At 40.5% G+C, this 27,470-nt stretch overlaps 1 protein-coding gene across 2 annotated transcripts in view; it reads left to right on the top strand.

Annotated features, from left to right (window-relative positions):
* The first annotated feature begins 3,888 nt into the window (after positions 1–3,888).
* The window catches only part of epas1b (endothelial PAS domain protein 1b), a 44,775-nt gene continuing 21,193 nt past the window's right edge, over positions 3,889–27,470 (top strand). The window contains exons 1-4 of one of the 2 annotated variants that reach the window (XM_056434993.1): positions 3,889–4,381; positions 21,011–21,216; positions 26,531–26,718; positions 27,149–27,236. In XM_056434993.1, coding sequence (XP_056290968.1) covers positions 4,356–4,381; positions 21,011–21,216; positions 26,531–26,718; positions 27,149–27,236 — 508 coding nt within the window. In that variant the 5' untranslated portion in view covers positions 3,889–4,355. The remainder of the gene's footprint in view (positions 4,382–21,010; positions 21,217–26,530; positions 26,719–27,148; positions 27,237–27,470) is intronic. The other variant, XM_056434994.1, reaches the window with a different exon arrangement.

Genomic DNA, 27,470 nt, shown 5'->3' with positions numbered 1-27,470 from the left:
CCGTATATATACACATATATATATATGTATATATATATATACATATGTATATATATATGTATATATATATACATATGTATATATATATGTATGAATATATACATTTGTTTACCATTCACATGAGAGTTTAGGGAAGAAGAAATATGTATATATATATATATACACATATACATACATTCATATGTATATATGTATTTATGTATACATATATATATATACATACATATGTATATATATGTATATATGTTGAACCGATGATTGTATTTCATAATACAATAGGTTCATGTAATTAGAGGTTGACTGCGCTCGCTGTTGTTCTTTCTCTCTCTCTCTCTCTCTCTCTCTCTCTCTGTCGGCCGGTTCGTTTTACTTCACCCGGACCGGTACCGTTAGCCGCCTGGTACCGTTAGCCGCCCGCTAGCTCCAGTAGCTCCGCCGCTGGAGTGAGTCGTGCTCACCGTGTTCTGAACGAGCGCGTTCGTCCACAGAGACGTCGAGGAGAGCTTTAAAGAATGTCAAGAATGTCAAGAATGTCAAGAATGTTACTGAACCTCTCGCTGCACCTGCTTCTATCCCTCCAAGACCACCTGATCGTGTGTGTGTGTGTGTGCATCATGTTGTATTATTTTTTATTTAAAACATATGTTTGTCCGTGTTGTTGTTTCTCTTTTCACGAGGTCGTGTCGTTAATGAATGACGTGTTAGAAATGTGATGCAGCGAGAGCCACCGGGTCAGAAAACCCTCCTCCTCCTCCTCCTCCTCATCCTCCTCCTTCTCCTCATTATCCTCATCCTCCTCATCACCATTCTCATCATCCTCCTAATCCTGCTAATCATCATCATCATCATCCTCCTCATCATTCTCATCCTTCTCCTAATCATCATCCTCCTCATCATTATCCTCCTATTCATTATTTTCCTGATCCTCCTACTCCTCATCATCATTCTCCTCCTCCTTCTCCTCCGCCTCCTCATCCTCCTCATTTTCCTCATCCTCCTCTTTACCATCATTCTCCTCCTCCTCCCCCTCCTCCTACTCCTCATCATTCTCCTCCTTATTATCCTCCTCCTCAGTTTCATTCTCCTCCTCCTCATTCTCCTCATCCTCCTCCTGATCATCATCCTCTTCCTCCTCCTCCTCCTCCTCTCCTCCTCCTCAGGTGTCAGTCCATGTCACAGGTTCAGGTTTAGGACTCCAAACACCTTTCAAAGAAATCTCTATGTGCAATAGTTGTTTTATTTGTTTGTTGATTTTTCTATTTTTTTCTTCTCTTTCTTTCTTTCTATCTTTCTATTTTTCTTTCTTTCTTTCTTATCCTCCTCGTGTTTCCCACAGCGAGCAACAGAGGAGGAGACGACTTTACAGTCGGTTCAAGGGCGAGTGAATGTCATCGTGATCTGTGACACATTTCAAGAGAAGATGTTTTAGCCCCCCCCCCCCACACACACACACACATATGGACAGCGTTGCAGACTTGACATATTTGTACTGCCGTCGTCTCTTCTCTTTTCTTTTCTTCTCTTTTCTTTTCTTCTCTTTTCTTTTCTTCTCGTGTTGCATCTTTTTGTTGTTTTTGTCTTTAATTGGAAGAAGAAAACGACCACCACGGCCCAGAAATGAAGTCCTCCAATAATGCAAAATGCCAAATTGAATTTCCTAAATTTCCACCCCACAATCCTTTTTTGTGAGAAGAATAACAGCATAAAATCAGGAAGGAAGTTCCTCTTGTGTGGCGTTCAGGTCCAAGACGAAGTTCAGTTGATTTCAAACCATAAAGATATGATTTAACTTACAGTAGAAACATTCATCTTCCTGGGCTCATATGCAGAATGTTGCTGTATATACACACGTGTGTGTTTGTGAAGCTTTTGTTTGTACAACGTTGTCATCTGATGTGTTTTTATTATTATTAATATTAATATTATTATGTGCTTCATTTGTGTTCATGTCAAAGTTGTTATTTTGTTTTTACGCTGTGTGCCAAATGTACTGTATTTTAAAAAGGATGTGAAGATGTATTTTAATTTTTGGAAACAAATTAAATATTATGTCAGAAAAGTCTTCATTTGTTTATAATTTTTGGGGTTCTTTTACATCTAAAGGTGAAATGTTTTGTCAATTCAGCATTTTTTTACGATGCCCACGTCTGCAATGCATTATACACATACTTATAATGCATTTTAGTCTGCTAATAGCACTTAATAATTATAGTTATAAGCAGTTGGATATTAATTATGCTCTATAATAATTCTCATTATATGCATTTTGTGATGACTTACAAGGTCAAATTCCAAAATCCTTCATAATTGCTGGTAATTTTCCTGCAAGGATAATAGTGTATTATAGTTATCATAGCTGGAATACATTATAATATTGTTTTAATGTATTAGAATAACTATTATGAATTATGATGTGCTCGTAAAAAACATACAGCGTATTCTTTTTTTGTCATTTTACTTGAAGCACCAAATGACAACTGAGAATAAGCCCAAAGTGGCCGGAGTCCCCTGGCCTTCAATAACGAAATGTCACTCAAAGAGAAACGTAACTAACAGGAAGAGACTCAAAATGACCAAAGAACCATAAAGCGATCACAAAGAGACGAAAAAAACGACAAAGAAATGCAAAACAGCTGCAAAGAGACACAACGAGACCAACAACAACTATGAAAAGGGGAAAAAATACGATAAAGAGACACACAAGAACTATAAAGAGACACAAAATGACCAAAAAGAGCCACACAATAACTACAAAGAGACTCAAAATGACCACAAAGAAACATAAAACAACCACAAAGAGACCAAAACAATGACAAAGAGATGTGAAACAGCTCAAAGAGACACGACGAGATTAATAACAATAAAATGTTTTTTTTAAACACCACAAAAAGACTAAATTAACCACAAAGAAACACACAATAACTACTAAGAGACATGTATTGGGGCCTATAGGATATGTGTTGGGGCCTATATGAGATGTGTTGGGGCCTATAGGGGCCTATAGGACATGTGTTGGGGCCTATATGATATGTGTTGGGGCCTATATGAGATGTGTCAAGGCCTATAGGGACCTATAGGACATGTGTTGGGGCCTATAGGATATGTGTTGGGGCCTATAGGATATGGGCCTATAGGACATGTGTTGGGGCCTATAGGATATGTGTTGGGGCCTATATGAGATGTGTCAAGGCCTATAGGACATGTGTTGGGGCCTATATGAGATGTGTCGGGGCATATAGGGGCCTATAGGACATGTGTTGGGGCCTATAGGATATGTGTTGGGGCCTATAGGACATGTGTTGGGGCCTATAGGACATGTGTTGGGGCCTATAGGATATGTGTTGGGGCCTATAGGATATGTGTTGGGGCCTATAGGATATGTGTTGGGGCCTATATGAGATGTGTCGGGGCATATAGGAGATGTGTTGGAGTCTATAGGGGCCTATAGGTGCCCACTGTCTCTTAACTACTATGACATGCAGCTCCTGTTATTGATCCACAGCCGATGAGGTCATATACGGTTTACGAGGTCGAAACATTAAAAACGTGGATCTTGGACATCGTTCCCACGGTGATAACACTTCTCCCAACGCTGAGCCATGTGAGCTGAAACGAGGGTTGTGATTGGAGGATTCCTCTGAAGCTGCAGTACATGCAACATGTCCTCACAACGGCTCCACGGAAACATTGTAGCCAGTTTGTATCGTTTTAGATCAGGTGAGGAACGAGGGGGCGGGGCTGCTAAGGAGAGGGAGGGAGGGGCGGCTCCCGGCGGCGGCGCCAGCCAATCAGCGCGCTTGGACCCTGGACAGAGCCGGCTTCTCACGGTGCGGGCTGAGCTCGCGGGTCAGAGACCGAGCAGAAGACCTGCGATCCACAAGCGACTCGTGGGGGTGGGGTGGGGGTGGGACACCAACATATAAAAAGTTCGCACGAGCGGACCGGCGCGCGACCACGAGCGTGAAAAAAACAGGGTGCTTCTTCTTCTTCTCTGCGGGTGAGAGAGGCTGTGCAATCCTCAGCAGTGTTCTGAGACTGTACGGCCACGACCCCCGCGACCCCCTCCCGCCCCCCTCCACCCAACCCCACCTCTAGCCCCCCCGGTCACTGTCAGCCTGGGTTTTAACGGACTAACCGACATGGTCAGTCAGAGGACTTGTGACCCGCTGCGCACGTCGATTTAAAATAAACAAAAAAACACCACCACCACCAAAAAAAGGAGAGAAAAGCCCACGTGTTGCTGCTTTTGACTTTCTAAAGTCGGACTTAACGAGACTGAAGAAGAAGAAGAAGAAGAAGAAGAAGAAGAAGAAGAAGAAGAAGAAGAAGAAGAAGAAGAAGAAGAAGAAGACAACATGACGGCCGACAAGGAGAAGAAGAGGTGAGTGCGCTTGATTTCCTGCGGTGTTTTTTTTGGATGAATGCGCGTGACTCCTCCGGTGACAGTGTGGCCTCTCGCGCGGAGACCTGTTGCTGCGGCGGCGCGCGCGACTGAGGCCGGGGGTCTCTGCTCCGATGGGGGCTTCTGGAAGGTCTTCACACGTAACACTGTGTGTGTGTGTGTGTGTGTGTGTGTGTGTGTGTGTGTGTGTGTGTGTGTGTGTGTGTGTGTGTGTGTGTGTGTGTGTGTGTGTGTGTGTGTGTGTGTGTTTGAATGCATTCGGTTGATTTTAGGTTTATTTAAAGTGAGTGTGTGTGTGTGTGTGTGTGTGTTTTAATGCATTCGGTTGAGTTTAGGTTTACTTAAAGTGAGTGTATGTGTGTGTGTGTGTGTGTTTCTTTAATGCATTTGGTTGAGTTCAGGCTTATTTCAAGTGTATATGTGTGTGTGTGTGTGTGTGGTCTTTTTATGTATTTGGTTGAGTTTAGGCTTATTTCAAGTTAGTGTATGTCTGTGTGTGTGTGTGTGTGTGTTTTAATGCATTTGGTTGAGTTTAGGCTTATTTAAAGTGAGTGTGTGTGTGTGTGGGGGGTGGCAGGAGTTTTGCTACAGGTCGTCATTGGGGTAACCCAGATTTAATTATAAATTAAATTGGATATTTTTGTATTTTCATACAACCATACAGGCATATATAACATTTAGCAAAATATAAATATATGCACAATTTGTAATTTAAGTAATTTTATTAATACGTTTAAGCTTTTTAAATGCAAATGAAGCCTTTCCTCGTGGTATCTCTTTTCATAGTATAGTTGCTGTGTAAATAAATGAGCTTTTATCTGATTATTGGTGTACAGTTGTGTGGATAAGCAGCTGAGCTGTGGCCATTTTTTAATTTTCTTTAAGATTCCTAAAAGCTGTGGTTTGTCAACACGAAGCTTCAATTTCCAACAGGACATCTCACATTCTGCATAGAGGACGCTTACCGGAGAGTTGAAATATCACAATATGTTTTAAGAAAAGTTTTTTTTTTAAAGACTCCTAACTTCTCGAGACAATCAGTCATCACAGGAGATATCAGACTGCCCACGCAGGACTTTTCCAGAATTTATGGTTGCCGCATGTCTGCTTTCCTGAAGGGGAGATTACGGCTGGTTAATCACCAACATGGAGTTCTGCTAGATCTATTTATTACCTTCGCATTGAAAATGCGGAAGGTTATGTTTTGATCGCCGTGTATTTATGAATTTATTTATTTATTTGTATGCGTGTTACTCGCATAACACAAAAAGTATTAAACCAAATTGCATGAAATTTGGTGGGATGATTGGTTATTATCCGGGGACCATTTGATTATATTTTGGGATCGATCGGGTCAAAGGTCAAGGTCAAGGTCATGAAAAGGTCAACATCTTCTTGAATCGCATGAAATTTGGTGGGATGATTGGTTATTATCTGGGGACCATTTGATTAGATTTGGGGACCAATCGGGTCAAAGGGCAAGGTCAAGGTCATGAAAAGGTCAAAATCTTCTTTTTACCATAGTGCGGTCAATTTTTATCCAATTGTCATGCAACTAATGCCAACATGTTCATAATTCAATGCCCAATCCTGTGATATGCGAAGGTATGCGCTCTACCGAGTGGCCGTTCTAGTTTATCTATGTATTAGTATTTATTTAGTTGTATGCTTAGTCAGCTGAAGCACCAGCACATTGAATGAAACTACGAGACACTTGTGATATGTGACTAATGCTGCCTAATCACTGACCCTTTGACATGATTTATATACCACACACACACACACACACACACACACACACACACTTCTTTAATTCAACTTCTTCATTGTCTCGTGACTGTCTTCCTGCAAGTGCCGCCCCTGCTTTGTGGATTTATTGGTTGTTCACCAGTATGAGTACGCGATGAGGTCATCGTGGGCCTGGGATCTTACGAAATAAGGCCGCACTGGTTGCAGCTCGTCACCGTTTGTGACGCCTGTACAAGCTGATTCATCACGCCCGTCACATGGAGTGAGGAGAAATAGTAAATTCAACCGACTGTGTGTATCCAATCGGACCATAACAACAACAACAACAACAACACAAACACATATATCAGGCTCAAATGTGACCAGAGCCGGTATTGGGGTTAGGGTGATTGGAAGAATATATATATAAAATAATAAATAAATAAATAATCTTATAAAAAATAGGACAACTGGCTTAATCAACACTATCCATCATATACAGGACTGTCTCAGAAAATTAGAATATTGTGATAAAGTTCTTTATTTTCTGTAATGCAATTAAAAAAACAAAAATGTCATGCATTCTGGATTCATTACAAATCAACTGAAATATTGCAAGCCTTTTATTCTTTTAATATTGCTGATTATGGCTTACAGCTTAAGAAAACTCTAAAATCCTATCTCATAAAATTTTAATATTTCCTCAGACCAAGTTAAAAAAAGATTTATAACAGCTGAGTGTTTGTCAAGGCTCAGGAAACCCTTGCAGGTGTTTCGAGTTAATTAGACAATTCAAGCGATTTGTTTAATACCCTACTAGTATACTTTTTCATGATATTCTAATATTTAGAGATAGGATATTTGAGTTTTCTTAAGCTGTAAGCCATAATCAGCAATATTAAAAGAATAAAAGGCTTGCAATATTTCAGTTGATTTGTAATGAATCCAGAATGCATGACATTTTTGTTTTTTTAATTGCATTACAGAAAATAAAGAACTTCATCACAATATTCTAATTTTCTGAGACAGTCCTGTATATGTTTATAAATATATATATATATATATATATAATTTAACTTTTAAAAAGGATAACTGGCTTAATCAACAATATCCACCATATATATATATATATATATATATATATATATATATATATATATATATACACTACCGTTCAAAAGTTTGGGGTCATCCAGACAATTTCGTGTCTTCCATGAAAACTCACTTTTATTTATCAAATGAATTGAAAATTGAATAGAAAATATCGTCAAGACATTGACAAGGTTAGAAATAATGATTAATATTTGAAGTATTAATTTTGTTCTACAAACTTCAAGCTCAAAGGAAGGCCAGTTGTATAGCTTATATCACCAGCATAACTGTTTTCAGCTGTGCTAACATAATTGCACAAGGGTTTTCTTATCAGATATTAGTCTTCTAAGGCGATTAGCAAACACAATGTACCATTAGAACACTGGAGTGATAGTTGATGGAAATGGGCCTCTATACACCTATGGAGATATTTCATTTTAAACCAGACGTTTCCACCTAGAATAGTCATTTACTACATTAACAATGTATAGAGTGTATTTTTGATTAATGTTATCTTTATTGAAAAAACAGTGCTTTTCTTTGAAAAATAAAGACATTTCTAAGTGACCCCAAACTTTTGAACGGTAGTGTATATATAAAAATATATATATATATATATTTAAAAAAGAAATATATATATATGGTGGATATTGTTGACTAAGCCAGTTATATATACATATATATATATATGTATATATATTAGGGCTGTCAGCGTTAACGCGTTAATCTATGCGATTAATTTGGCCGCGATTAACGCACTAAAATATTTTAACGCAATTAACGCAACTTTGTTTACTTCCGGTGTCGTTGAAGTTGTTGCACTCCTCTGAGTGTCAAGCCGCGGCAGTCCGCCTCCTTCCTCCCGTCTGCTCCTCGATATTCACAGAGAAGCAGAGGGCGACGTGTCGGTGACGCGGGGCGGAAGGTGCAGGTGACTTTTTTTGTTGCTCCGCTCGATGCGCGCGCAGACACGCCGGCATGGAGCTCTGCGGCGAGACGGAGAGCCGAGAAGAGTGACCGACACGTGGAGACAGAATGACATGCTGCTGTAGAGACGATCAACAACAGACGTTTAGTTTAATAAAAGAACAAAGACGTCTTTAAGGAAAGAACCGTACATTACTTCTGCTGTAATCTGGCGCGATAGAGAACATGACAGGGGGGCGGGGCCTCACCCTGATAGAATGGTGGGGGAAACACTGGGATGTGTCACATGCAAAAGACTTTAAAAGGTGAATTTACATTGTTTTGTAAAATCGAGAAAATGAGCCCAGCCTCCAGAGGGTTAACGTGACATATTTGAATGTCAGTCAGTTTATCAAGGCCACTGGTTCTGCTGTTTATGTTAAAGATGACAGGACCAATGGGGTCTCTAATACACCTTTTCTTACTAATCTGGATGTTTCACTGAAGAAACAATTTATCATCCACGATATTAAATACCTCGCTGGCACTTTATATGCAGGAGCCTCTTTGAAAACACAGCTCTGTGTGAAGTTGTGTCTTTAAAAAAGAATACAATTAAACAAGTGTCTAAAATACACGCTGTCTGAAGGGATTACTCGTTCATTCAGAATATTTAGAAGAAAAAAAAACTTGTAATCGCGATTAATGAATTTCAAAATGTGCGATTAATTAGTTACTTTTTTTAAATCGATTGACAGCCCTAATATATCTATATATATATAGTATGTGTTGATTAAGCCAAGTTAATTTAATGGTCGGCCTCTTTGAGAATAAAAAGCTTGACGGGTCCCAACAGGTAGTTGTAGTCGGGCCAGGTGTGTGACGCACGTTCTCGTGGCACGGATTTTCTGATCGGTCTCTCGCCAACAAACAAAAAAACACCTCGTTAAAGTCGTCCAGTCACCCCCACCTTGTTTGTCCACCTGGAGGCCGCGAGCCTCCATTTGACCCTCTTTCTTTCATCAAGACTATCCGCGTTTACTTCAGGGCCTCCAGTTTATTGGAGCGACTCGGTGGCCGAATGGTGGCGGCGAATAACCCAAATAATAATAATAATCATCAGGAGACGACGGTTTCCCTCTGGCTCGAGCTCTCGGCCATTTTAGAGATGTGTGTGTGTGTGTGTGTTTTTAACGACCTGTCGACCAACATGTGTCCTCATAGGAATATGATTAATAAGAAGTGATGTGTGCCAAAACCCACAAAGAAGAGGAGACGCGGTGTTATTACCTCTGTTTGCCGTATAAGAACAACTCAGATTGCATCATTACACCTGTCACGGCAAAGAAATGACGATTAAATCGTATGTTTTTCAATTATTTTCAATATCATTTCATACATTTTCTTTTCATCTCATTATATTTGATTATTATAATTATTCTAATAAGAAGTCGAAGAATGAAGTGTCACTTAAAATGACGCTCGAATCAATGAGAAGTGATAATAAACAGAATATTTCACCTTTTTTTCTTCTTCTTATTCGCCAAAGTAGAGCGTTTAAGACTCACAGCGTGAATTTTCAAATCATAATCATATCTGAAGTGACCATCTTAAACTTTAGTGTTTGTTATTGTCAGGCAGCGTGTGTCACCTCACCTTTCCGCCACTGACTTTGATGTAAATTATAGTTTGTGTGTTTAAAAAAGCTGATTAAGGAGATAACTATTCATATTTTAGCTTTTATTTTCCAATAAAAAAAGGAATATTATTTGCATTTTGCACTCGGATCTATAAGAAAAAACTAAAATCTAAGTTGTTATGTGAAACTTATGGGTTGGTAAATAAAGAATCTTCCCGTGTCATTGTTCTGGTTTCATTAAAAAGATTTATTAAGAACATTTATGAAGAACATTGCACGTTTATAAAAGTCTGAACTTGCTGAGTCGGTATGTGACGGATAAAACTATGTAAGTTACGATTGGATACCGTACGACAACGTTGCGGGTCCTTAAAGGGCCAGCGCGTAAGATTTAACGGCTTTATTATCAGTAATTGGATATCATCTTCATAAGTATGTTTTTTTTCTCGTAGTAATGGACCTAAAACTACGAATGCTTGTGGTTTTTGTTACTTCGCGATAAAACCGCTGATATCATATCGTATAATATGCTGCCACGTTTCAACGAACCAAAACGTGGATTCTAGAGTGTTTTGCTTTTTTTTTTTCGTGACCTTTCAAGGCCACCGTAGTTCTGCGGCACGCTCGAAAACAGGAGGAGCGACGAGGCAAAATAAAAGCGTCGCGCTCCAGTGCGGTTTTTCTGTTGTGGTTTAGTGAAAGTGTGCTCAACTGTGTGCGCGGATGTGTCGGCGTGTACGTGCTGATCTGGAGTCAGTTTGGTAGGATTTGGGTATAAATAAATTATTTCATTTTAAATATGGATTTTTAGTCCGTTGGTTTCTTTTCAAACTCCGCGACGATAGATGGCGCTAAGGAGCGCATCTATAAACCTATTCGCTGCATAGACATCCTATTTACCCCAAAGAGTCCCGAAGTTAGCAACAGAAGAAGATTTTCAAACAGACACAACGAGCAGAGACTACGGTGTGTTAATGCAGGGCTCTCAAGTGTCACGCGTTGAGCGTGACAGTCACGCATTTCGGTCTTAAGTCACGCACTCCCGCCACACATCGTATTTCTCACGCTGAAAAAACTCTCGGCTATTTAATGTTTAAGTGCCGCAGCGCGCCAACATGAGCTGGCCGCGCTGCCCTCACCGTGGAGGAATCAAGCGCTCCCCTGGAGTTCTACTGTGAGGTGCCACTTATCAGCCAATCAAAAAAAAGAAATGGGCGACACAATAGCCAATCAGAAAAAAACGTATCTGTTGTATCTGGGTAAGATTTAATCCAGCAACCAATGAAAATAAAGCATCCTGGATAGATATGTCACTCTTGCCTGTCTTCAAAACTTAAGAGCCCTGTTAATGACATGTGGTTCAATTAAGTTCTCACTCTCTTAAACTTTAAATCTTGAAATAATTCGTTGTGTTTGTGCGTGTGATTTTGTGTGGTGATGTAAACTCAGCTGTCATAAGGAGCAGCAGGAGAGCACCTTGTTATCCTCTTGGTATCCTGCATGCTCAAAACATCAGAGCATTGTTTGTTAAGGCTGCCCAAAGAGCATTTATCACTTTATTTGCAGGCCTAGGAAAAGGACCCTCTCAAAAAATTTCCAAACAACACTTTGAACAAGTAGCCTAAGATGTATTATAAAGAATTTAACATAAAGACAGGACATTTGTGCAATAGAATTAGTCATGTTTTTGTAAATGAGAGTAGAGTTATTAAAAAACATTTAAATTCTTTAAGGTAGCAAAGATGCCTCGAAAAAGACCTTTGCCAGGCCAGATTGCAGGGTACAACATGGGTACAACGTGGGTACAACGCCACATTAATTCAAATTTCCTGATATTTGAGCCACCAACGTGTGTGGCTGCGTGCGCGGCAACATGTTGGTCACCCCCGACAAAATCTCACTCCAAGGTTTTTTGAAAAGTTGGCAGCTCTGTTATATATATTATGCTCCAAACTGTTCTTAATGTATACGTGTCACGTTGAAAGGCTCCCTCTATACCCATCCATCCATTCTCTTCCTCTGTGGTGATAATGAAATAAAAAAAGTAAATAAACACGCCAGTTTAAAAGTGAGAAGTGGTTCTTCATGCACCCTCGACAGCAAAAATCCAACTGTATGATATTAAACCCCATTGGTGGTCAACCTGAGGCCCCCGTGATCATCGGAGTCCACGCTTGGGCCTACACGTCCTCCTCCCTCCCCTCTGTCAGAACTCTGTCTCCTTGCCGTTTCCTATTTCCTGTCCGGCAGCTCCCCTTCTTCCTCTTCCTTCCAGGCCGGCCGTAGACCTCCTTGAACCGCCGCTGTCACCTGGCGGAGCTCCAGGTCCCTCGGAGAGAGAGACTCCTTCGGGGGTCGACCACGAGAGTCGAGCTCGAGTCTCGATCCACTTCCCGAGTCGGCGTCAGAAACGCCCCAGGGCAAAGGGCAAAGGGCAAAGCTGCCCCTATGAAATATAATGTTGCCCCTGATATCACGAGGAGAGGCAAAAAATGACCACATCATTTCCTCTGATAATTCTGATAATTTAATAGCCTTTTGTTTTTGTTCTTTGTTGTGTGTGTCCTATCTGTACAAAAAAAATCTCTAAATATTATTTGAAATTATAAAAAAAGGAAGAAATAAGTTATAATTGTTAATAGTTGTTTACATTTTTTTAATAACAATAAATAACGACGAAAAAATAAGAATAACATTGAATATGACTTATGTTTTCTGTTTGTTTTGTATTAAAAAAATCTAAGAAAACATTTTGAATCTGTAGACTACGGCCTAATAGTCTTATTACTGCCTAATAGTCTTATTATTGCCATTTTAATGACAATTGCTCATATACTGTAAACCTAAATAAGTATAGTTTATTATTTTTGAACAAAGGTTAAATGTTATATCACAAATTTAAAAAAGTGCTCCGAAATAATTTTTAAATGCTCCTGGATTTCAGTCACTGGGGGAAAAATTCTCCCCCTAAAAAATATGTAGATTTCCTTTTTGACGAACTGCATCTTGGGAGATTTGTTTCTAAAGTGTTCATAATGTGGTTTTCACGCAGCACTCGTGTTTTCCTGCTCATGCACGATATTCAAAAATAAATAAAAACAAGAGGACCCACTGGTAAAAATATCACTCCATAGCACTAATGGTAAAAAAATAAATAAAATACAAACTATACTTGTAGTTCCCTTTAAATATGCGTTAAATATGTCACGTATCACTGTAATTGTTCATGAAAGACTTAAAAGTGTTCTTCTTCGTCCTAATCTTAAGCATTTTATAACAATCTCTTTTATTAAAGTTATTTTTATTGACTTTCGTAAAAACGGCTTGTTTTTGAGGCTTTTTGCTGCCCGAAAAAACACGTTACGAACACTTTAAATAATCTCCCAAGATGCAGTTGGTCAAAAATAAACATTCAACGTCAACTTCTCTTGTTTACTCCATATTTCCTTTAATTTTTTGAATTAAGTAACGTATCGTTTCTTCCCTTTTCATCTCAAAACGTCGGTCCTTTAGGCTTCCGACGGCCCCTGTGATGCAGTGTGTGAAGCGTCGGTGACAACGTGGGAAAAAACAGACTCACATTCCTTTCTCTTTAAGTCTCTGTAATCCTTTTCTACAGATTTCATGGTAAAAAAGAGTCATTCCACTTTGTATGACATGGAAAACTGATGAAGTACAGCTTCAGATCATCTCGTTGAAACTGGGTATTCTTTTGGGCAATATAACCAAAGTATGTTATGTAACCGGGTAATAAACCAAAAACATGCCCATATGGAACATTCAAGAACATCAACCCACTAGAAGCTTCCTTTATCTGCCCCCTGCTGACTCCTCCTCCTCTCACCTCCGTTCTACCTGTGAATATAGAAACTAACACTTTATTTAGTCCACTCAGATCCTTTACACTTTTTTAATTTCTTTTATTTGACTAAATGGGATGAACATGAATGAACATGTAAAACTCATTTTAATATAAATGTTGGATCATAAAAATATATATATATATATGTACGTACTGTATAAATATATATTTCTTAAACATATATTTATATATATATTTTAAATATACAGCATATAAACTGTATATATATTTATTAAATATATAATTAAATATATTATATACATATATATTTATTAAATATATAATATAATATATAATATATATACTATATATATGTTATGTATTTATAATAATTTGATTATAAAATATTTAGGCAATTAATTTTATTTTATTCATTAAGTTTAACTTTTGACAAGTTTAAATCTCATGCAGCTTCTTTAATATTCTGATGGAGGGTCTCAGTCTAGTCAGCTGACCTCACTTAAGCCACCTGGTGTGTGTGTGTGTGTGTGTGTCTGTTTGTGTGTGTGTGTGTCCATGGTTCTTTCAATCAGCCAGTCTATCCCGTATCCCGACCATCAGCGTGGCGTGGGTGGATTTGTTTGTTTGTGCCAGAATACTAGTGTGTGTGTGTGTGTGTGTGGTGTGGTGTGGTGTGGTGTGCGTGTGGTGTGGTGTGTGTGCCTCTCTTTCATGGACTATCAGATCCATCAGCAATCTCCTCCATCGTTCTTTCCCCGTTTGACCCGAAGTCGGGGCCCATGTCTGGGAGAACTGTTTGTTCGGCCGTGTGTGTGTGTGTGTGTGTGTGTGTGTGTGTGTGTGTGTTTGGCTGTGTTTCTAGAACTCCATGTTCCTTAGGATCACAGATTAGCAGGACTGTATTGTTGCTCTGTGTTTGTGTTCGGCCAGGCTCCACAACTACAGGAAGACCCACTGTAAGCAAGTAAAGGTGTGTGTGTGTGTCTTTGTGTGTCCGTCTGTGTGTATCTGTCTGTATGTATGTGTGTGTGTGCGTATGTGTGCGTGTGTGTGTCTGTCTGTGTGTGTGCGTCTGTGTGTATGTGTGTGCGTGCGTATGTGTGTGTCTGTGTGTGTGTCTATGTGTGTGTGTTGTTGTGTGTCTGTGTGTGTATGTGTCTGTCTGTGTGTGTGTTGTGTGTGTCTGTGTGTGTGTGTGTGTGTCTGTCTGTCTATGTCTGTGTGTCTATGTGTGTGTGTTGTTGTGTGTCTGTGTGTGTATGTGTCTGTCTGTGTGTGTGTGTGTGTGTGTCTATGTGTGTGTGTTGTGTGTGTCTGTGTCTGTCTGTGTGGGTATGTGTGTGTGTCTGTGTGCATATGGGTCTGTGTGTGTCTGTGTGTGTGTGTGTCTGTGTGTGTGTGTGTGTGTCTGTGTGTGTGTGTGTCTGTCTGTGTGTGTGTGTGTGTCTGTGTGTGTATGTGTGTGTCTGTCTGTGTGTGTGTGTCTGTCTGTCTGTGTGTGTCTGTGTGTGCATCTGGGTCTGTCTGTGTGTGCGTGTCTGTGTGTGTGTGTCTGTGTGTGCATATGGGTCTGTCTGTGTGTGTGTGTCTGTCTGTGTGTGTGTGTGTGTCTGTCTGTCTGTGTGTGTCTGTGTGTACGGTGTAGCTCAACACACTTGGTAAATAGAACCAACAAAAGTAGAAGAAGAAACCTCTTCACCTTCACGACGCAGTGGAAACCAAACAGAGTGATGCTCTCGCTTGTCGTTGCCATGGCGATGGACTCATGATGTCATCGAAGTCGATCTCAATGTATAAATGTATATATTTACGGTTCTTTCTATATTCATTTTAGAATCTCGCATTAAAGTTATTTTTCTCTGAAGAATTTAGTTTTCCAAGTTGTTTCTCAAATGAAAAGAATAGGAAAGTTTGGAAGAGGAAATTTTTCGCCACCTTTTAAGTTTTTTTAAATCCCGGAGGCCAAAAAACATCAAAAACCCCAAAAGCTCCGATACGGATCTCCAGAAACGACGACTGACGTCAAACCTTCAGCCTCCAGTCGGTGGAATCTGAGAATCTGTGAATCTGCTCAGCGGAGAGAGAGATGGAGACGACAAGGAGGCGACCAGGACATTTACAGAACTCACCGTACCTGTGCTGCCACGTGCACGTGCATGTGCACATGCATGTGCACTCGCACGTGCACGGCACACAGCGCCTGACACCTGCTCTGGTTACAGGATCTGTTTCCTATAAGCAGCTCTCGGCTTGTTATCACAACAATCAAATGGTCAATGTGGTGGGGGTTGGTGTGTGTGTGTGGGGGGTTCTGTGCACGTGTGTGTGTGTACGTTGCGTGTGTCGGACTTGGCAGCTCAGTGTGTGTGTGTGTGTGTGTGTGGTTTAGAGCTACTTCTAGCACGGAGGTTTGAGAACGCCAGGTATGTATTTTCTTCTCTCTCTCTCCCTCTCTCCCTCCCTCTCTCTCCCTCTCCCTCTCTCTCTCTCTCTCTCTCTCTCTCTCTCCGTCTGTCCTTCACTTGATTTAAAAGAAACAGTCAAAGTTCTGTATTAACAAGAAGCTGGATGCGATATTAATAATATTAATATTCAATATTTTTACAGCAGCGGATAAAGATGCGAGATGGAGAGAATAGACGTCACCACGTGGAGGGCCAACAGGAATGATCCCAATCTCCCAATTTAGCACCTTTTTTAAGGAAAAGTACAGAAACTTTTACTGAAATGATCAAAAGCTGAAGTACTTGAATATAAAAATGCCCCCGGTGGCTGATGTGAGAATCACAGGCTGTGTCTCGAGAGGGGACGTTTTACAGCCTAATCAAGTGAGAAGAAGGTTCATTGATGAATATGTTACAATCGTAAGTGCCCCACCTTATACGACCAATGATGATACACATTTTACAGGAAATGAAGTTTGTTGAGTGAGACGACATGAGAACGATTAGAGGGGAAATGTCTTTATTCTGTTAGAAGCCGGTGGCGTGTTTACAGAAAATTGATCACAAAGTCTTTCAGTCTAAAGTAGCAGAACAAGCGTAAACACCGCCACCCTGTCAGGAACATCGTGAACACATCGCCCGGGCTCGGGCTGCTATTATCGCACCGGGGAACCCGGAGAGCGGAACCGGAGAGCGGAACCGGAGAACGTTATCTAATCCTCTGCATCGCTTTGTTTCTTCTTTTTCGTCTTCTGGCGAGGGCTGAAACCCGAGAGGTCGTGACCTGAAGTGGTTGATGTGTTTGTAGACTTTCTTTGGGGGGGGGGGGGGATGTGTTTGTGTGTGGGGGGGGGGGGTCTATTTTAAGTTACAATATTGTTTGTTTTTTCCGAGTGTTTTTGGTTACGTGCTCCGTGAGGTTGGACAGAAACTCCGGTGTTGTGGTTTGTTTGGACTCTGGCTTTTGTTTGTTTGTTTACCTTCATGTAGCCAAAGATGGAGCTCAACGGCCCAGAGAGAATCCAGGAGTGAGTGAGTGAGTGAGTGTGTGTGTGTGTGCGTGCATGTGCATGTGCATGTGCATGCGTGTGTGTGTGTGGCCACTATTGAGATTCTGCAGTTTTCTAAAAAAGTCCGTCGAAAATATGTTGGCCAAATCAAGGCTTTGGGTTGTAATAACCCATAATATCATTATATAATGTTTTGTATAATATATATTTTTAAATATCTCTTTTTTTTAAAGGCAGACGTCGTGCAGAAAGGGAACGTTACAATACTCTGGTGACATTTCTGAACTCACGTGTGTGTGTGTGTGTGTGTGTGTGTGTGTGTGTTTCTTTCTTCATTGCCATCAAAAGAACATCCAAAATGCTTAATATAAATAAGCTTTTTGGAGATGCACGGTTACAAGTTCATGATTATTTTTTGACATAAATATGTTATTTTATCGCTATTTATACTTCGCTTTCATTCTCTAAATAATGTTTGCTATATCCTCTTGGTATTGATTGTTTCCCAATATTAAAACATTACACTCCCATAACCCTAATATATTACGACATTTCTTTTCTCTCGCCATTCTCCTTCTATTCAAACCTAATATTCTTAAAAAGAAAAAATATTGTCCATGTGAATAAGATAAAGAGTCCACTCATTATGAACGACTGGAACATTAAAAACAGCAGAAAGCTGATCAGAGCGATAACAACCACCTGATCCTTCAGCGCGTCGTCAGACTCCCACCCGACTCGCCTGTTGGCTGGAGAAGACCAAAAGGGATCTTAAAAACACCGAAGTCAGACTCACACTGGGAGGAGCGAGCTGCTTGAGCCCGATTCACATCAGGCTGCAGAATGTGGGAATAAAGTTTATTTATTTATTTACACGGCACCTTTCTGTCGGAACGTCAAGGACTGGGGGGGGGGGGGGGCTAAACAAAGACCGGTCTAAACCGGTGCCGTAGGTGGTGGACTGTGTTGAACCCTGGATGGCGGTCCCACAAACAACAAACACCCCCCCCCCCCCCCCCCCATCATCAGAGGCTCTCTCAAGCGTCTTTGGAAAGCGCTATAAAAAGCGCTATAAAAATGTAATGCATTGTTATTATTATTATTAATATTAATATTATTACTATTATTACAATTATTATTATTATTACAATTATTATTACTATTATTATTATTATTACGATTATTATTATTACTATTTTTCTTTTAATTATTACAATTATTATTATTATTACTATTATTCTTACTATTATTATTATTATTATTATTATTATTATTATTATTATTATTACAGGGCTGGAGCAGAGCTGGAAGTGGATTCTGGTTCTTGACGGGTCACATGAGTCCAGCTGGTTCTAGGTTCCCAGTCGTAATCAATTTAACTATCCACCATCTTATTCGTCCATTTAGATTAATTTATTCATCATTTCTTTACATAAAAAATGTAAAACAGAAGCAGGGTTTTGAAATTGCTTATTTTGTTCGATTAACAAGTTAAAAGTCTTTTATTTATTTATTTTGAGTCGGCCTCAAACTTCGGTCCTTTTTGACCTTTTCAGAGTAAAAGCACATGTAATATTTTTTTGTAAATAACTCATTTATTTTTTAAAGCCGGGGACAATGTGGGAATGCACCCATCCAACTCTTCCCCTCCCGAAACCGTTCCCTTGGCTTCGGGGCCTTCTATTGTTATACTTTCATACATCCTTTGGAAATATAATTTTTTTTCTTCAAAATATATATAAATAGATGTTAATGCTCACAAAATGTGGCTTTGCTTTTTCTATTATTATGAGGAAGGAAGGAAAGGAAGGAATGACGTCCGGAAGGAAGGAAAAGCAAAAGAGTGAAGATGGAAACGGTACTGTACTTCCGTGCAGGGTGCACTCGTTTACCCCTGAACTCTGGTGTGTGTGTGTGTGTGTGTGTGTGTGTCAGGGATCAGCGAGTGCATCAGAATCAGAAGCCTCGGCGGCCTCGTGAAGCACCGTGACTCCCATTGTCTCAGATCCTGAAAGACTGCAGCAACAATGGTCCCAGACAATCAAAGAGTGGCACTCCACACACACACACACACACACACACACACTCGAGGAGCGCTGGTAGCGGCGGGCATCTGGTGGTTAACGAGTTTAAACCTCCCCTGGATGAGATAAGATAACGCCGCTCTGCCTCTCCTGTTAATTCTAATCTCCTCCTTAATGTGCGTTCTGCATGTTTTCGCCGGGGGGCGACGACTGTGACCTCCAACGCCCCGAACCCACCGACGCCGATGTTGTTGACGTGATAAGCAAATGTTGTTGTTGTTGTTACTCCTCATGTTTTTGTTATTATTATTATTATTTGAGGGAATAGTTTTCCAGCTGGATTTGATGCATGTACAGTTGTATGAGGACTGTGTTCTTCACAGATTACAGTAAACGAGGTCGACTCAGACCTCGCCGCCCATTTATCACGTGAGATATTTGTTTTTCTCCATTTGATTCTTTAAAATGTTTTATTATTTTTAAAGTTGGCCCATTTAATGAGAGAATATCAGAACGTCTCGCACAGGTCCTCCTCACACCTGTTCACAGCAGTTAATGAGGCTCACGGTGACTAAAGTAGAGCACGTATCAGCTGGGTTTTTAAAAGTTTTTTGTTTTTACCATGATTATAAAGGTGAGCTCAAGATGATGTGTTCAGGTGCTCTGTCCCTTTCAGGTTTTTTTAAAACATGACCTCCAGTAAAAAAAATTCGGAAACCAAGCATCTGCTACAGTTTAGAGCGCTCTCTCTCTCCCTTTTCTCTCTCTGTCTCTCTCTGTCTCTCTCTCTCCCTTTTCTCTCTCTCTCTCCCACACAGCGTCTCCGAGGCATATTTTGGAAATGAAAAAAGAAAAGTCTCCTACATTTTTAGCAATCAAAAACTTTTCTCTGTCAAAATAACAAATATATATATACTGCAACGTGCATTTAGTTTATTTTGGTCCTCGACCGTCCCCGACGTCGCTGCATTGGTGGCAGACGCGTGACATCACGTGTCTACGGAGTTCAAATTACAGGGTTTAAATATTGATGTTTTTGGGTTGAAAACTGCTGAATAAAAAGTATCAGAGCCAAAGGAGTTGATTCCCAAAGCAGTGAAACACATATAGAGTTCACCACACTGTGACTTATCATTTAACACACACTTATACCTAATATTATTAGAGCTAAAAAAAATCTATTTGAGGACATTTTCATCTTTATTTATTCTTGTTTTCTTTTTAATAGTTGCTGTGGAATAAGGTGCGTAACGGTCTCTATTGATGGGCGTCTTCAGACAGGAAGTGAGGGACGCGGCAGCCCATAATAATAATAATCTGTCAGGTTCTAGTGACGGGGCGAGGCTCAGGCGCAGAGAGACATGCTGGACACAATATGGATAACAACAAAAAAGCACTCTTTAATGAGGCAAAACAGTTTACAAAAAAACAAGGTCCAAAAGGGGCAGGCAGAGAATCCAGGTTCAGGGCAGGCAGGGTCAAACAGGAAGAACCAGGAACACGGACAGGACGACGGGAAAAGGACACGGAACTATAGACAACAATCCGACAGCAGACAAGGGAAAGACTGACACAATATATAGGGGGGGAAACACAGGTGTACGACATCAGACACTAACGAGACAAGAGTGGCTGAGGGCAGGTGCAGGGAATTAAACAATTAAGACAGAGAAGACACAGAGGAGACATAAGAATCCGTCCAATGCGGTGCCAACGTGCCGCTTTATTGTGTTTATTCTGAAGTTTAACTGAATAAACTTTACTCTGGTAAACACGGGAAGTAACGAGGTGCTTTTTTTGCGATTGCTTTTGCAGAGAAGTTCATTTTTAGTCGTCAAAATGTAAGGAATAAAAAAGAAAAAAAATGTTTTAAATCGTCAACGAACCAGCTGTTTTTTTTCTTTTTTCAGCGTCACGATACAAACCGAAGAATTATAATTAGTGTTTTCCCGCGCAGGAGCAGCTCCGAGAGACGTAAGGAGAAGTCTCGCGACGCGGCTCGCTCCCGACGCAGCAAAGAGACGGACGTGTTCTACGAGCTCGCCCACCAGCTGCCGCTGCCGCACAGCGTCACCGCCCACCTGGACAAGGCCTCCATCATGAGGCTGGCCATCAGCTTCCTGCGCACGCGCAAGGTGCTCGCCACAGGTACGGGACGCTGCACACACACACACACACACGCACGCACACACACACGTTTCAGTCCTGTGTATTTTTGTACAGTTCAGTAAAGTAGGAAGTTCTATTTTTTTCTCTGCACTCCTTCCTCTCGTCTAATTTAAAATCGGAGGCTGAGGAAGCTCGATAAAGAAACGTATTGTTCTGGAATTCTTCCGCCGCGTCGCCGTCTCGAAGAAGAAAAAAAACGAGATCAGAGAACGTCAAAAAAAGAAGAAGAATTAAGCGACTGAACACAAACTGTTTGTGTTTTCTTTCCTCCAGAGTGTGAAACAGTTTTTCGCGTTGTGTTTATCTGGGAGAGGAGTCGGTGAAGTGACCCTCCAGGCCCTTCAGCCTCTTCTGAGCGAGTCGAGACTCACTCAGTCAAACGTGGTGATGTCATCGTGACATGATGTCATCGGCATCGAGTTAAACCGGCTTCAATCAATCTGCCTGGCAATGACCGTTAAATTTATTAAGGCTTTTTTTTATCATGTGGAGTCAATCTCTGAGTCTGTGGTTTGTAGATATATACAGGACTGTCTCAGAAAATTAGAATATTGTGATAAAGTTCTTTATTTTCTGTAATGCAATTTAAAAAAACAAAAATGTCATGCATTCTGGATTCATTACAAATCAACTGAAATATTGCAAGCCTTTTATTTTTTTAATATTGCTGATTATGGCTTACAGCTTAAGAAAACTCTAAAATCCTATCTCATAAATTTTTAATATTTCCTCAGACCAAGTAAAAAAAAAAGATTTATAACAGCTGAGTGTTTGTCAAGGCTCAGGAAACCCTTGCAGGTGTTTCGAGTTAATTAGACGATTCAAGTGATTTGTTTAATACCCTACTAGTATACTTTTTCATGATATTCTAATATTTAGAGATAGGATATTTGAGTTTTCTTAAGCTGTAAGCCATAATCAGCAATAAATCAGAATAAAAGGCTTGCAATATTTCAGTTGATTTGTAATGAATCCAGAATGCATGACATTTTTGTTTTTTTAATTGCATTACAGAAAATAAAGAACTTCATCACAATATTCTAATTTTCTGAGACAGTCCTGTATATATATATATGGATACAAAAATATATATGTGTGTATATATATGTATGTAACTATATGTATACGTATATATGTAAATATATACATTGAAATATATGTTCATGTAAATATATGTATTCGTATATATGTAAATATATATGTGTGAATATATATTTAAATATGTATGGAAACATGTACATGTAAATCTATGTATACCTATATGTGTGTATATATATATATATATATGTAACTATATGTATATATGTATGTATATATATATAAACACAGCACACACAAACACTTCAGTCTTGTGCATTTAAATGTGTATATACATATATATATATATATATATATATATATATATATACATATGTCTATATATATATAAATATTAGTCTCTTACGTTGTCTGTTTTGTCCTCTTGTCTGACAGTGACATGTGATTTTAAACCAGCGTCTGTGACATTAAACGATAATAAACAATTGAACAAGCCTTTGTATTAACAAGCTGCCGGTGCAACAGGAAAGTCATTTAATTAAAATGAGAGCTTCACCGTCTCTGTAATTCTCTCCATGGCCAACTGCCGTTTTATTTGTGCTATTTTTATCATCTTGCGTAACCTCTGACCGGTTATTGGCTTTCTGTAAACCGCCGTGCAGCGTTGGTTGTGGAAACTGATGCGTCCGACCGCCACTTCCTGTTGCTTTTGATCTGTCGTGTGTCAGGAATCAATCAATCTTCATTTAAATCTTTCAGTAGCTTTCAAAGTGCTCAAAGTGCGTCACAGTTATAAACAGTTGACGAAATAAAATCGGTTCGGGCCCAAAAAAAAGAAGAAGAAATCAGAATGGCGGTAAAAATAAATCACAAACGTGAGAAGAATTAAAGTTTATTGTGTCGAGGAGGAGGAGAGAGGAGGAAAGGAGAGAAAGAGGAGAGGAGGATTGAGGAGAAGAGGAGGAGGAGAGAGGAGGAAGAGGAAAGGAGAGAGGAGTAGAGGAGAAGATAGGAGGAGCAGAGGAGGAGGAGAGAGGAAAAGACGATCGAGGAGGAAAGCATGAAGAGGAGGAGAGAGGAAAAGACGATCGAGGAGGAAAGCATGAAGAGGAGGAGAGGATCGAGGAGGAAGAGGAAGAGAGGATCGAGGAGGAGAGGAGAGGAGGAAGAGGAGGAGGAGGAGGATGCAGCAGCAGATAGAGCCTTATCAGCCCGTCTGATTGCTCCGCGATGGAAGGCGAGATCAGAGAGGAAACACGGAGCTCCGCCCACCGTTCAGCCGGCATCGACCCGCCAGCCATAACACCGGCTCGCCTCGGCGCCAACACACACACACGCGTGAACGTGCACCGAGAAAAACACACGCGTGTGCGCTCTGTGGGAAACACTGCTCTGGTTGTTTCTCTGCTTTCCATCAAGATTCAGGGGCTCGATATTGAAATCGTGAAAAAAAATTATTTCAAGATAGAAAACATGAAATCTGACAAAAAAGTTTGTCATGAAATCTGGAGGAAAAAAAACAGACTTAAAGGGGAAGAAAAAGGAGAAGAATCCCCCCATGAATCAGGGATCTCTCCGGGTCACATGACCCCGCTGTCCCGTCACTTCGCTCTGTCCAGCGCCGCAGAACAAAATGTCAAAAATAATACAGAGGAAGTGATTATCTGGACAGCAGCCGTCCCGATCGGACACTCTTCTTTTTTTTCCTTACTTTTTTCTTCTCTCTCTCTCTCTCTCTCTCTCTCTCTCTCTCTCTCTCCCTCTCTGCAGCCTTTTTTGTGTGTGGTGAAACAAGGGCGGTTATGCAACCAAAGAACAACAGAGAGAAGAAAAAGTGCAACTCGGTCCAAAACGACTGGTAATCACAGCGAAGTATTTAGGCCAAAGGGTGCCGCCGGTCTTTGGACCCGGTCCCCCCAGAGAGACCCCCCCCCCCCCCCTATCTGGGCTATCTGGGCCCGGCTCCAAACTCGAGCCCCAGGCCTCGCCGGGAGCCTTGAGAACGGGTCTCTCTTATCTCAGGGAAGCACACTGGAGGAATCGCAAGCACCTCCGCCCCCATTGGCTACTTGTTCACGCGCACACACACACACACACACACACACACACACACACACTCCCCTAGTTCGTATTAATTCCGAGACATTGTTGACCAGGGTATGTAATGTACATCTTTTTTAGGGGGCAAATCTTTCCCCCAGTGACTGAAATCCAGGAGCATTTAAAAAGAAATTGGGGGCACTTTTTCAAACTTGTGAAAAATAATATTTAACCTTTGTTAAAAAATAATAAATATACTTATTTAGGCTTACAGTATATGAGCAATTGTCATAAAAATGGCAATAATAAGACTATTAGGCAGCAGATATAAACAGAAAACATAAATCATGTTCAATGTTATTCTTATTTCTTTGTGGTTATTTATTGTTAAATTTTTTTAAACAACTGTTAACAATTATAACTTATTTCTTTCTTTTTTTAATAATGAAAACATATTTGTATTTCTTTTTTTTGTGTACAGTTCAGGCAAAACAGGTAGGACACACACAACAAAGAACAAAAACAAAAGGCTATTAAATTATCATAATTATAATAGTGCTGTGAAAAATAACGCGTTAACTCAGTTAATCCAATTACAGGTTTAACTAGTTGTTTTTTATTAACGCATTTAACGCATGCGCAGAATGAGCTTCCAATCCGTCTGTTGTTGGTCGTCGGGATGAAAAAAAGTCACTTGCAAAATGAGCTTCCAATCCACCACTTCAATCTGAACTCTGTCCGCTCTCATGCAGACGGTCTGTTCATCGGTAATGATCCTTCCGCAGGTTCACCTACGGAAACCTTGTTACGACTTTTACTTCCTGTAGATCAGGGTCTCAACACGTCGATCGCGACCTGCCAGTCGATCGCGGCGTAGTGTCGGTAGATCGCATGACATTAAAAAGATTGGCCCGCCCCCTGACATGTTCTCTATAGCACGTCTTTGTTCTTTTTAAAAACTAAACGTCTGTTGTTGATCGTATCTCCACAGCAGCATGTCATCTCTGTCTCTTCGCGTTGCGTTAACACTTATCGATCTCCGTCTCGCGCCACAGAGCTCCGTGCGCGCGCATCGGGACCGAGCAAAAAAAAGTCACTTGTCAATCTGTCCCTGTGTCCGGGCCGGTGAGGTTTCAGCTTTGCAGCGGTGTCCCCGCCGTCCCTTTCATCACGGCCCAGTTCATGAAGAAAACCCACACAGTCAGTTTGCCTCAGCAGCTGCTAGAGGAAGACTAGAGGCCTTTAGATTGTATCATGGTGGAGTTCATGGTTGACAAACAAGAGAAACATGTTCTGTTTAACCCTCCTGTTACCTTTACATTTACTAACATATTTTACCCTCGGGGTCAATTTGACCCCAGCAATTAAAACCTTCAGAAAATTATTAGAATTAATATTGTTTCCCAAGTTTAAGTGTGAGGTACTTTATGTTTGTTTGTTGACTACCTAAATAGCCCTTTAAATAAATAAAAAAGTTGATATTTCTGATATGTTTGACACAGTGAAAAACAGCCTGGGGTCAAATTGACCCCAAAGAACACCGACATTAAACATTGAATGGGGTCAAATTGACCCGAAAGGTAACAGGAGGGTTAAACATTCTGTTTAGGATGAAGATGTATTAATGTTCCATATGGAAGAAAACTGCTAAATAACTGCTGAGTTGCAGCACCATTGTATAGAAGAATGTATAAATGTATATATCCGTCTTTTGTCATAAATCTCTATGTTCTCACAAAATATACCGAGAATATCGGTAATATGTGATTAATCATGATTAATCCACAAAAACCTGTGATTAACCCGATTAAAAATTGTAATCGTTTCACAGCCCTAAATTATAATTATTAGAGTAAATTATGAGGGCATTTGTTGCCTCCTCGTGATATCAGAGGCAACATTATATTTCTTAGGGCAGCTTTGCCCTGGTGTATTTCTGACGCTGTTGTTGACACACTGGAGTCCCTGTGTGTAAATGTGTGTTTACTGTGCACGTTGGAGCATGATTCCATAACGTGCAGGTTATGTCGTAAGAAATAGAAAAGGCGGGCGGGCTGTTTGTGGATGCGTGGGTAATTTGTCGGGGATCAGGAGTGGCCTGAAAACGCAGGAAGAAGCTGCCGCTGGTTTGCTTTGGACCCGAGCCAATGCAAGCTTGATGAGTACACACACACACACACACACACACACTTATGAGTTCTATGTCTCCCTCCAGGCTGCAGCAGCAGCAGCAGCAGCGGTGAGGGTGATGGTGATGGCGATGACGATGGTGATGGTGATGAAGACGGACAGATGGACAGTCTGTACCTGAAGTCTATGGAGGGCTTCATCACCATGGTGACATCGGACGGCGACATGATATTCCTGTCCGACAACATCAGCAAATTCATGGGGCTCACGCAGGTACGGCAGCAGCAGCAGCGCTGACCTTCACTCAGAAGCACACTTTTCCAATCATCAGTCGCTAATGTGCTAGCGGGCTAACGTGCTAGCATGCTAACGTGCTAGTATGCTAACGTGCTAGCGTGCTAACGTGTGCTAGCAAGCTAACGTGTGCTAGCCGAAACCCTGAGGTTTAACTCTTTTTTTTCTTCTTTTTTTAAATATATATAATACTTTATTGATGATAATGCACAATATGATATACAGGGATCAAAGAACAAGTGTTTTTATTTATCGTGTCCGTGTCAATCAGTTTACATTTGAAAAGAAGAAAACAAAAAATACACACACTGCACTTTTGTATTCTCTAGGAGCGGATCTTCTTCTTCTTCTTCTTTCTTTTCTGCCACGAAAATGTATTTGCATTAAAAATATATATATTATTTTGCAGGTGGACCTCACTGGTCACAGCATCTTTGACTTCACCCATCCATGTGACCACGAGGAGATACGAGAAAACCTCTGCCTGAAGACATCTGGTCAGCGCACGCACACACACGCACACACACACACACACACACACATCATTGGAATGGTAAAATGCAGTTGTTGATAGTTTTACACACATTTTGCCATTATTTGATGACACTTATTAATTATTTATTTTGCTTTTGGGGGATAATTCGTTCATTTATTCTTTATCGCCGAGACGTTACACACAATAATACTCTAGAAAGTAGCAGGGAGAAGTAGATGAACAACAACCAGACGCT

This window comes from Pseudoliparis swirei, chromosome 17 (assembly GCF_029220125.1).
Source record: "Pseudoliparis swirei isolate HS2019 ecotype Mariana Trench chromosome 17, NWPU_hadal_v1, whole genome shotgun sequence".
NCBI classification, from domain to species: domain Eukaryota; kingdom Metazoa; phylum Chordata; class Actinopteri; order Perciformes; family Liparidae; genus Pseudoliparis; species Pseudoliparis swirei.
This window is presented reverse-complemented; position numbering and strand designations above follow the sequence as displayed.